Below are 12,343 nucleotides of genomic sequence, written 5' to 3'. Positions count from 1 at the left end.
ATAATCATTCTGTTTTATTTTAATTCCCTTTATCATAGAAGACTCTCGAATTTTAATTAATAAAATCTCTAACGCTAATACAAACAACAATGGTGATAGTGGGCATCCCTGTCTTGTACCTTTTTCAATTTTAAGCATCTCTGTTAACCCCCCATTAATTATAATTTGTGCAGTTTGTTGTTGATATATAGCTTTAATAGAATGTAAAAATCCTTCTCCAAAATTCATTTCCTCAACAACTCTAAATAAAAATTGCCAATTCAATTGATCAAAAGCTTTTTCTGCATCCAAAAATATCAATGCTGCAGGGACTTGGTTGTTCTTATCCAAATATTCAAGCAAATGTACAATTTGTCTTACATTATATTTCATATACCTTCCAGATATAAATCCCGATTGATCACTATGAATCATTTGCTTTAAAACTTGCATTAATCTAGTAGCCAATACTTTAGCAAAGATCTTATAATCTATATTCAAAAGCGATATAGGTCTATAATTTTTAGGTTGAGTAAGGTCTTGATCCTCCTTTGGAATCAATGATACAAAGGCTGTCCTCCAAGATGGAGGAACTGCTCCTCCAGTCTGAATTTTATTAAACAACATCTTTAAAGGTTCAATCATTTCAACCAACATTTTATAATAAATTGCTGTTAATCCATCTGTTCCCGGGGTCTTGCCCACTTTCAACTGTTTAATAGCTAAAGAGTTTTCCTCTGATGTTATTAAGCGATTCATCTCAAGTTGTTGTTCTTTTGAAAGCCTAGGAAAATGTGCTTCCTGTAAATATTTATCTATATCTAAAGCTTGTATGTTTTCTCTAGAATATAGTTTCGAGTAAAAATCTAAGAAACTCCTCTTAATCAATTTCTCATCAGCCTGGAAACACCAATAAATTCTTCTCTAATCCCACTTACTACTGATTCTCCCACTACACTTTCAACACAATAAAGAGTAACAGACTTTATATATTTTTTTATGTTGTTGAGTGCTGTAAGTTTAAGGAGGAAAACTACTTTAACACTGATATAGCTAAAGATAATTCACAGGTTGGGGGCAGGAACGCAGTGCATCATGGGGATGCAATAGAAAAAATATATTGTAAGGCTCATTTGCTTTGTCATTTTATGCAAGTGGTAAAATGTCCTAAATTCTAGGCCAAGATTCTGGGTTCCCCAGGAACAAGAAGCAGAACACATTCTTTATATTACACTAGACTACTACTATTGTTTTAGGGATATTTTATTTGTTTTTAAAAGGCAGTGCCTTTTCCTGCCTTAGACAGTGTTGTTTATGCTAGTTGATTATCTGCGATAGAGCCAGAATAGTGGTTTCAATACCATTGGCCATGGTATCCTTGGTTACATGAGTAATGTAAGTGGAGGAAACTTAAAAAATCAAAATTTAAATAAGGACCTAGGAATTGTTAAAGTAGTGTCTAAGAATATATTGTAGGCAGTTCCAAGCTGCGTGGTTTTTTGTAAAATTAGAATGTTCAAATATTTCTTTACAAAATGGAAGTCTTCTGTTGAATTGAGGATCACATGTTTTAAACTACAAGTGTACATGTTTTATCAAGATTCACACAGTATGTTAGAAACTTAAGGGGGTTGGTTAATTTGTGGTTCAGTGTGTTGTGCAAACATGTGGCATAAACAAGGCTATCATGCTATGCTATAGTATGGTTTATTTGTATGAATACAACATATTTGTTACCCTAAGTTTAGTATCTTGTATGACCCAGCCTATATATACAAGGAAAATACATTTGAAGCAATCATGGTATTATAGGATATTTACAGACATATAGCCTAAGGAAGCAGGCATGGAATTGTTACCTTTATTTGTCTTTCAAATAGGTGAGGCAATAAATCTCACCAAGTGTTTCATGATGTTCTTTTCACAGCTTTTTAAATAAAAATGTTTCAGTGCAACAGGAATCTAGAAGCATTTCCTGTGTACTATGTTAGGCCCAACTTCAGCATATTCTTCCTTGGAAATCCACATCTCCTGAAAGGCTGAGAGAGAAGCAAGAATGGATCCTCCCATCCACACTGAGATCTTCCTGTCAGGAGGTGCTTGGACCAGGACTTCAGTGTCTTTGGGAGCCATGCGAATCAGCTCCTTAGTCAAGCGGTCTGCAATCCCAGGAAAAAGACTGGAACCACCAGAAAGAAGGATATTGGCATACAGAGTGGTCCTTAAGTCAATGTCACATTTCATGATGGTATTGAATAAGAGTTTATCGATTCCCGGTGCTTCCATGCCAATGTTAGATGGACGAAAGAGGGTCTCTGGGCAGCGGAACAATTGATTGTGGATTCTGATAATCTGACCATCAGGCAATTTCCATGTTTTCTCTATTGCAGTAGGTTGTTTAGCCATTTCTTCTTCAGGGTTTAAGCACACATAACACAAGGCCTCCTTGATGATCCTCACAATTTCCCTTTCAGCTGTGCTCACTAAGGCAATGCCACTTTCTCTCAGGATCCTCATTAAATAATCTGTAAGATCCCGGCCTGCCAGGTCAAGTCGGAGAACAGCATGAGGCAAGCAGTAGCCTTCAAAGATTGGGACAGTATGAGTGACCCCATCCCCAGAATCCATCACACAACCTGTTGTGAGACCTGCAGCGTAGAGGGCCAACACAGCCTGAATGGCCACATAGAGGGCTGGAACTTCAAATTTTTCAAAGAGCAACCTCGTCATTTGTTCACGATTGGATAATGGGTTAAGTGGTGCCTCGGTGATCAGTGCGGGTCTTGTGCTGGAGTTTAATCTCAGTTCATTCTCATAAGTATGCTTCCATATTTTCTCCATGTCTGGCCAGGAAGTGACAATGCCATGTTCTACTGGATATCTGTTGAATATAAATGAGAATTAAAGAAAGTGAGGACATTACCTTACAACATATTGTGAAAACATCTAGGGAACCTATTGGATTGTTTAATTAATACTGATGTATAGCTTGTGCTATCTACATACAAGCATGCATATCTACATACAAGCATGCATACATACAAGCATGCATATATCTAAAACTTGATGAACTGGAGAGGGGGCAGACAAAGTTCTAAAAATTCACGAAGGACATGTTTCCATGTCAACGCTTCTCAGTTCAAATATCTTTAGTTTTCATGGATCCCAGTTTATAACATAGAATGTTCTTCTGTCGAAGAAAGGATACTGTAGTAGTTTAATATTAGTTACACTCTGTTTATATTTTTGTTAGATGTATATTCCTCATTTCATTGTATAGAAATTTGGGATGATATGTGTAGAGTCGTTTCTTTTCCATCTGAATTCTCATAACTTTCTCAGATAAGCTGGGCTGAGAACTAATGATTGGCCAAGAGTCATCCATGGTGCTCCTTGGTTAACTGGAGAATGGCACCTGGGGCTCGTAATCATTGGTCAGAGTTTTAATTGCTATTCCTAACGTTTTTCAAGTTAGAGCAGACTAAGGGTTGAACAACACATTTAAATCTTTATGGAATACATATACATGGAATGTTATCAATAGTCTTTGTGGGGTGAAGTTGCTCCTAGTAGAAAGAGGCCCTGCACTAACATTTTAAATATAGAAACTGAAAACAAACTATTATATTTTGAATTGCTTTACTTTTATGTATTAGAACAGGGGGTAGAAAGTTCCTTGTGAAATCAATTGCTGTAGATCAGTAATGGGCAACATGTGCATATTTAGATGCACAGGATTGTCTGGGACGCTACACATGCTCTTCACAACCTGTTTTGTTTGTGGGTGGAGGCTTCGTGGTATCTGAAGCAGAACATCTAGATCAGGGCTTTTCAACCAGTGGTACGGATACCACCTGTGGTACATTGGCACCTGGCAGGTGGTACGCGACCATCCTGGAAAAGTGGTAGCAGGGGAGGGGAATGAGTTGAAATGGTGGCAGCACTGCACAAGCCTGAGCGAGAGACGGCTGGAGCTGCAGGGCTGTCAGGGCTCAGCGAAAGCACCAGGATCAGCCCCAGGCTCCAGATGGAGCTCGGCACTGATCCTGGTGTTTCTGCTGAGCCCAGAAGAAGCACCGATCAGCTGGAATGTTGCAGCATCTCCAGGGTCTTGTGATTTACATTCAGATGCTTGGCAACTGATTCATATTTATGATGGTCACAGTGACCCAGGATCATGTGAAGTGACCAAAACCTGCTGCAACCACCCAGCAGACGGGGGGGGGGGAATAAAAACCAAACACCCCCTCACCCCACCCACGCTGCCAATCCTCAACAGAAATGCTCACAACAATGAAAACCTCGGACAGGAGGAAGAGCGCCGCCGGGCGGGCAGGCAAGTGTCTTGGTTGGCCGTGGCTTGGGGGGGCACTTTTTTCAGTGCCATTGTAACTTTGAACAGTCACTAAGCAAACTGTTTTAAGTCGAGGACTACCTGTACTTCATCACTTTTTTCCTTTTTTTCAGTAGTCAAGTTTTGGCGCCTTGCTAGGTGACTGGTGGTACTCAGATGTTGCCATATCCTAAAAGTGGTACAATGGGTGAAAAGGTTGAAAAGCCCTGATCTAGATTCAGTCATAGTTTTTTTCCGTAGTATCAACCTTGTGAACCCTTACATTTCTTCTTTCTGCTATGTATTCAAAATGGACAATGATTAATATTTATAATGTATTTATATGTATGGGTGTAGGTATAAATATATATGTATTTATATAGCACGTGTATATGTGTGTTATGTATAGGGTATATATATACATGTATAGGATAGATATATACATATATGGTAGATATATACATTTTTGAGAGCAGGCAACAGAATTTCATTTTTAATGTGGACCAGTGTGCTCACAGTAAAAAAATGACAATAAAAGTTAGCTTCTCTAAAAGTTATCATATTGACTTTGATACCCAACGTGGATCATGATTAACCTATTACAAAAAAGTTTTGAACTCTTCCTTTGCTCCATTACCTGCTACAATCTCTCCCCCTTTTCTTTCTATTTCTGCACTGTGTATGTGTGTGTCTCTGTGTGTGTGTGTATCTATATAGATATAGATATGGATAATAACATTTCCAGAATCAATTGCACCTAATTTGGCAGACAAAATAATCTATTTGATTCTCCCCCTCCCCACCATCTCTTCACTATGGATATTTTGTCTTTACTTCTGAATCTTTTGCAAACTAGGCCATTTAAAGAAATGAATTGACTGGGTAATTATTCATACCATATAGTTTTTATTATAGTAACTAATTAGCAGAGTTAAACTATTGTTATGCTTAATTAAACAATGTGCCACACTCCAAATGAACCTCATCTTTTTACATAGGTGGGCATATTTTAAGAGCATAGCCAAGCTGATTTTTATTTTTAACATTTGGTATGTTAATACAAAATCATGACAAAGACACATGATAGTTGTTAAATTAAATAAGAAAAAAATAGCCATCATAGTTGGGATATCTGAATAGTAACAGCAAAGATGGAAGGGAGCAATCTTTTACAATAAATAATTCAATTTGATGTACACCAGTAAGTAAGTCTCTCCTCCCATTTTGAGAAGTGATTACAATCTGGAGGAAAGTCATCTTCTCTTAAAAACATTTTTTTAAAGTCTCCTTCATCTAATGTTCTCTAGAGAAAACACCAATAAAGATATGGCTTGCCATTGTTTTCAGCTAAGATGTTTTCCCCTATGCCAGGGGTAGGCAACCTCGGCTCTTTTATGACTCATGGACTTCAACTCCCAGAATTCCTGAGCCAGCCGGCTCAGGAATTCTGGGAGTTGAAGTCCATGAGTCATAAAAGAGCCGAGGTTGCCTACCCCTGCCCTATGCTCTTTTGGTTCTGATATTAAGTCTGGTATTTCCCAATGATTTCCCATTCACAGACTGAGTTGTGATGACCTTGTCAGTGTAGTATAGTGGAAAATCAGAGTTTTATTCTTATGGGTAGAGAAGAATTTCTAATACTCTTCATTGCCTTCCAAAAACCAGCATAGGTACCTCTAGTTCCTTTTAATAGCACCTGGATGGACAACATATGCCTTTCCAGACATTGAACTCCAACCAACAATACGTACAACCAGCATGACCAACCTGAAAGATTGCCAATTGCTGCCTATTATTGAGTTAATATCCAGTTACATGAATCAATACCAGAACTCACTGTCAATCATCACAGAATGCCTTAATCTATCAAACTGACTTTCTGTTGTCCAGAATAGCCCTTTTCCATTGTGGTACTATAAACGCCATTGACCTGGCCTAAAATTATGTTCATGTAAATTTCATCTTCTCTTAAATCATCATTCCAACCTTTAATTCCTAAGATTCCTTTTTCTGAAGTCATTCCCATCCCTAAGTAAATAGTTTTAACATGGTTTTCAGACCAGCTAAACTCTTACTTATCCTCTATGGTTTCCATTCCCCTGTGTTTGCTAAGCACCTGAGGGAGAGGATCCCTCGCTTGGCTTGTGCTTCATCGCCAATGTAGAAATCCTTCTGGCCAGCACCAAGCATTACAGACTTGGCCTTGGCACGGCCTATCAAGTTGGTAAAGATGACACGTGGTTCCTTATCTCCAGCAACACCAGCCTTGAGCAGGCCTGAGCCATTGTCTAAAACTATAGCTGGTGGTAGCTCACCCATCCCTTGTTGATGGTTCCTGTTCCTGCACAGAGCATGTGACCCTCAGTGGGCCTGTCTTATATTGGGGAAAGATTAAGGCTAATAATCTGTCCAGACAGGTGTTGTTCGGGCTATTGTGACCTCCATGTTGCTATGATACCTTCTGAGCAAAGCTTTGTAAGGCCTTGAATAGGTGTTTGGATAAGATAGGATGAATTCAGCGAGTCTGTTTTCTCCGCATTCTTTAGTGAAGTCTGTTTCTTGCTTCAAGAACTGTCCAATTATGGTTACTCTTTTCTCTTAGGGAACATGTAATTTAAATAGGAAACTGCTTAAATTTGACCAAAGGCATGGACACATGATACAAACTGACACTTCCCATTCCAAGGATTCCAGCTTCTCACTAGGGTGATTAAGCATGAACCATCCGGGGCAGATTTTTTTTTAACGGGGAGGGGCCTTCCTTTTACCCTGGGGCTGAACAGAATATCCCTCTTTCCCAGGACTAAAATTGTTAATACTCAGCCCTGGTTTCCCCTGAGCCCAAGAGATTGCGGAGTGTGCAGTGTTGATGAAAACCTAATATTGGATAAGAATGGTTTTTATTTTAATAATTGAAACAAGACAAGTACTAAGGGAGGGATGAATCTAGGAAATTTATGTATAGAAATTAGCCAATATCTGTAAACAGATCAACCAACAAACAAAGATAATGGAACAGAAAAAGGAAAATTACTTAGAATTACTTAAATGAGCCAACCTGCACTGAAAATAAATAAAATGCATCAGAACTGCTGTCTTGACTTTTTGAGACATATCTGGCCTTCCTCTGACTGGTTCCAATTCTCACAGGCTTCTAAGCCCAGTTGGGAAGCTGCCCTCACATCATTGCTGCTTTCAGAAATTGCAGCCCAAGTGTTGCTGAGAATAACAAAAACAAAATTGAGCTTGGATCTCACCCACTTGTTTCTCATTGGAATAGGACTCTATATTTAATAAAATACTTGGTTGACAACCAGGTTGCTAGATCTGTGGCACCTTCTTTGTAAGCACTTTATTTTTCTGGGAAGCAGATATTTTTCATTATCCCAATAATCATCTCCCTGATAAGTTTGGGGAGTAAAAGAAATACATCTGCTTTTCCTAGTCTCCAGTCCTTCAGTTTTGCACTGGAATGACAATTCCCAATCTGCATGTAAAGGTAAAGGTAAAGGTTCCCCCGCACATGCATGCTAGTCGTTTCCGACTCTAGGGGCCGGTGCTCATCTCCGTTTCAAAGCCGAAGAGCCAGCGCTTGTCCGAGGACGTCTCCGTGGTCATGTGGCCGGCATGACTAGACGCCAAAGGCGCACGGAACGCTGTTACCTTCCCACCGTAGTGGTCCCTATTTTTCTACTTGCATTTTTACGTGCTTTCGAACTGCTAGGTTGGCAGAAGCTGGGACGAGTAACAGGCGCTCACTCTGCTACACGGCACTCGGGATTCGAGCCGCCAAACTGCCGACCTTCAGATCGACAAGCTCAGCGTCCTAACCCACTGAGCCACCAACAGCCAATTGTTATGGGTTCCAGGGTTTGGTGAAAAAGACTTCAAAGTACAGCTTTCTTGCACCTTGAAGCAAAGTTCTCTTAAGAACTGATGAAAAGGGAATTGTCTGTTTTGATTGAAGATCAACTGGTCAAATAAGTTTGCTGATATAACAAACCAAGAAAAGAATTCCAGTGGGTTTTTATTTAGTTTTTGAGAAAGACAATGGCAAGAGAATGGCATGGGGAATGTTTAAGAAGCCTGAGCAGGGATTGAGGAAGTGGCCAAAACTATCTTCTCTTCCTGGAAAAAGTATTTCATGCGCCTAGGGCAGCAATATGTAAATACAGCAAATTCCTCATCTTATGTTTAGTCTATAGCTCCATATAAACAGATTATTGAAATGTCATCACTCAAACAATCTTCTTCCAGCTTGAAAAAAAAGAAATGTAATGATCTTTCCATTTAAAAGACAAAGAATGGTAAGCAAGTACTAACATGCCTGAAACATTTCACCACTTAAAACTGGGGTAGTAAGTCTGTAAAAATACTCTCTTTTTTCCCACTCGGGACCCTTCAATCAATTTGCAATGACTGTTCATTGGAATCCTATACATCAGGAAGGAGAAAACTGTAGCTTTCCAAATTTTTGAAATTATAGCAGTGTCTATCGCAGCTACAGTAACAGGCATCTAGAACTCATTAGCTCCCCATCCCAAATTTAATCAGAAGCAAACCCCACTGAAGCCAATGGGATTTACTCCCAAGTAAGTGACTGCAAATTTGCAGTCATATCCATAGCTTTAAACCAGGGTGCCTGGCTGAGGAATTTTGGGAGTTGAAGTCCACAAGTCATAAAAGGACCAGGTTTGAAGACCCCTGCTTCAAACCATCTTTTAGCCCAGAGTATTGTAGGAGCTTGGTTCTTGGGGTGAGTTTTCAGTTCAGTATACCACATGGACCAAGAAAACTGGATTAATTGTGCAGCAAAATAATTTGACAACAAATATGTCATATGAATGATCCTAATGAATATTATGTACTATCATCTTTAAGTCTCAGCTCAGTCATTGGGAATTATAATATCTTTCACATTGGCACAATTTTTTTTACTTCTTACAATGCTATTGTAGGAAACAATCCAAGATTTTTTAATGCAAGATTGAAACTATGCCTTCTGCCAAATGTGGCACAAGGTTTCCACTCCCACAAGTTTGAAGAGGGAGAGGAGCACCTGCCACAAAGTTGTGTTTGTGTAAGTTTACCTGAAATGGTATAGGTTTCCTGCCTGAGCAGGGGGTTGGACTAGATGACCTCCAAGGTCCCTTCCTACTTACTTACTTACTTACTTACTTACTTACTACTACTACTGCTACTACTACTACTATTATGATTATGATTATGATTTTGAAGGACCAGGTACTGTGTGATAGTTACAGATAATTAAAGTATCTATTTATTAGGAAATAAAAAGCCCAACTAACTGCACTTCAGAAAGGAGAATGTGTGCAAGTTTCTATAGTGCAGATGTTATCTTAACATTCAAATGATCTCAGCTGGAAATCAAGTGGAAATAAGGATGTGATAGTAATTTTATTCCTTCTGTGAGAGAAAGGAACAATCTGCATTTAATCCAATGCTGGTTACTTGCTCACTCCTGAAATCCCACAGTATTCAACTTGATATTCACTCTCACTTAAATGTGATTATAAGGCATACCTGAACATCCTTTTCTGAAATTAATTAGATAGGGTCTTGGAGAATATAATGACCCTACCAATTTAGTTTATTTTTATACTGTTTTAATATACTGGTGAATGATCTCTGGCGGGCTCGGGACAGGGGTTATTCCTCTGTCCTAGTCCTATTAGATCTCTCAGTGGCTTTTGATACCATCGACCATGGTATCCTACTGCAGCGTCTCAGGGGGCTGGGAGTGGGAGGCACCGTTTTACGGTGGTTCTCCTGCTATCTCCTGGGCCGCTCGCAGTCGGTGTTGACGGGAAGGCAGAGATCCACCCCGAGGTCTCTCGCTTGTGGAGTTCCTCAGGGGTCGGTTCTCTCGCCCCTCCTGTTCAACATCTACATGAAGCCACTGGGTGAGATCATTCGTGGTTTCGGGGTGGGGTATCATCAGTACGCTGATGATACCCAACTTTTTCTTTCCACCCCGAACCAACTCAGCGATGCCCTCGCCGTGATGTCCCGTTGCCTGGAGGCGGTCCAGGTCTGGATGGGGAGAAACAGGCTTCGTCTCAATCCTGCCAAGACTGAGTGGCAGTGCATATCAGCATCTCGGGTTAACCAGACCATTCCACCTTTAATGATGGGGGGGTGAGGTGTTACCCCCCCGTTGATAGGGCTCGCAACTTGGGCGTCCTCCTGGATTCACGGCTCAATTTTGAAGATCATATAGGAGCCGTGACCAGGGGGGCTTTTGCCCAGGTTCGCCTGGTGCGCCAGTTGCGACCCTATCTGGACCGAGATGCCCTACGCACAGTCACTCATGCGCTCGTGACCTCCCGTTTAGACTACTGCAACGCTCTCTACATGGGGCTGCCCTTGAGGACCACTCAGAGGCTTCAGCTGGTGCAGAATGCGGCCGCGCGAGTTGTGATGGGGGTTTCCCGATACTCCCATGTAACACCTCTACTCCGCAAGCTGCATTGGCTCCCGGTTGCCCTCCGGGTGAGATTCAAGGTGCTGGTGATGACCTATAAAGCCCTAAATGGCTTGGGTCCGGGATATCTGAGGGAACACCTGCTGCCAGCATCAAGTTCCCTTCGTCCAGTGCGCTCCCACAGGGAGGGTCTTCTCAGGGTGCCGGTGGTAAAAGATTGCCGGCGGATAACACCCAGGGGGAGGGCCTTCTCAGTGGGTGCGCCTGCCCTCTGGAACCAGCTGCCCGTGGAGCTCAGGACTGCCCCCGACCTCCATTCATTTCGCCAGGACCTGAAGACCTGGCTCTTTGAGCTCTCTGGCCCAGGCTGAGAATTTTAATTTTAATTGGGGTTTTTATTTTTTTTCAGGGATTGAGGTAATTTTTTAATTGTTTTTAACTTTTGTATTCCTTGTTTTAAATACCCTGTAAACCGCCCTGAGTCCTTCGGGAAAGGGCGGTATATAAATCCAATAAAATAAATAAATAAATAAATAAATAATTGTCAACAATTGCCTCAATGAGTGACAAAATAAGTTAATCCCTTTTTTATCAAGTCATAAGTAATTTGATTTTTAAGAAAAGAAAATGAAGACAATTATAATTATTTTGTAATTATAATTGTTAATTATTCTATAATAGTGAATATATGTCGTTCAGGGTTGAACTATGGTATCTTTGGTGTTTGACATGATTTGTTTGCTTGCAGACGTTTCATTACCCGATTAGGTATCATTATCCTATAAATGTGTAGCAGCAAGACTTGATGGAGGAAGCTTTCATTTGGGACCGCAGTATCTATATTTTAGTTAGGATTTGTTGTGATTCAATATTTGGTTTCACTGTTGATTGCTGTATTCGAATTCTGTTTGAGGATGTATAGGCATAGTAAAAGTAAAGGCATAAGAAAAGTCATTTCAAGGCATTAGACATGGTGGTTTCCGTAGTGTAGTGGTTATCACGTTCGCCTAACACGCGAAAGGTCCCCGGTTCGAAACCGGGCGGAAACATATTTTAATCTCCAAATTTATTCGATCCAAATTAGACACGTGGGGATTGTTTAATTATTCAATGTTCTTTCAAAAGTAATTTATAATGGACAGAAATTGCTTAACAGTGGACTTTCCCTCAAATAAATAACTTGTTGCAATAAATCTGCTTTTAATATTTACTACACATGGTCCCAACGGCTAGGAAGAATAACTTTTTTTTTAAAAAAAGGATAACTTTTATAAAAAAAAAAACCTTGCAGCGTTCTAATATTGCAACCGTGCGGTTTGGAAATAACTGTTTATTACTTTTTTTTTCGACTTGGCGGCCGAAAAGTAAGAATAATGGTTTTATGTACCTATGACTAATGCGCGTTCCCCTTTCTAGATGTACCATAGACATTCCAATGAATCTTAATACATTATACTTAATTTCCCCTTTGTCCCATGACAATTACAACTCCGGCCATATTTTTCTACGAAGTCATTCGCACTTCCTAAAAATTAGTAATTTATGGCGCTAGACATCATGGGAAACGTAGTTTATCCTGTGGAAAG

The 12,343-nt window shown here is 40.1% G+C and overlaps 1 protein-coding gene across 1 annotated transcript; it reads right to left on the bottom strand.

Moving 5' to 3' along the window:
- Window positions 1–1,941: 1,941 nt before the first annotated feature.
- ACTRT3 (actin related protein T3) lies at window positions 1,942–6,631 on the bottom strand (the record flags this gene model as incomplete). The annotated part of the gene is made up of 2 exons (XM_081330106.1): window positions 1,942–2,860; window positions 6,429–6,631. 2 exons carry the CDS (start codon window positions 6,629–6,631, stop codon window positions 1,942–1,944), a joined length of 1,122 nt encoding a protein of 373 aa, XP_081186232.1.
- Window positions 6,632–12,343: the final 5,712 nt, after the last annotated feature.

The sequence above is a fragment of the Vipera berus genome (assembly GCF_964194415.1).
Source record: "Vipera berus genome assembly, chromosome: 5".
Taxonomy (NCBI): domain Eukaryota; kingdom Metazoa; phylum Chordata; class Lepidosauria; order Squamata; family Viperidae; genus Vipera; species Vipera berus.
This window is presented reverse-complemented; position numbering and strand designations above follow the sequence as displayed.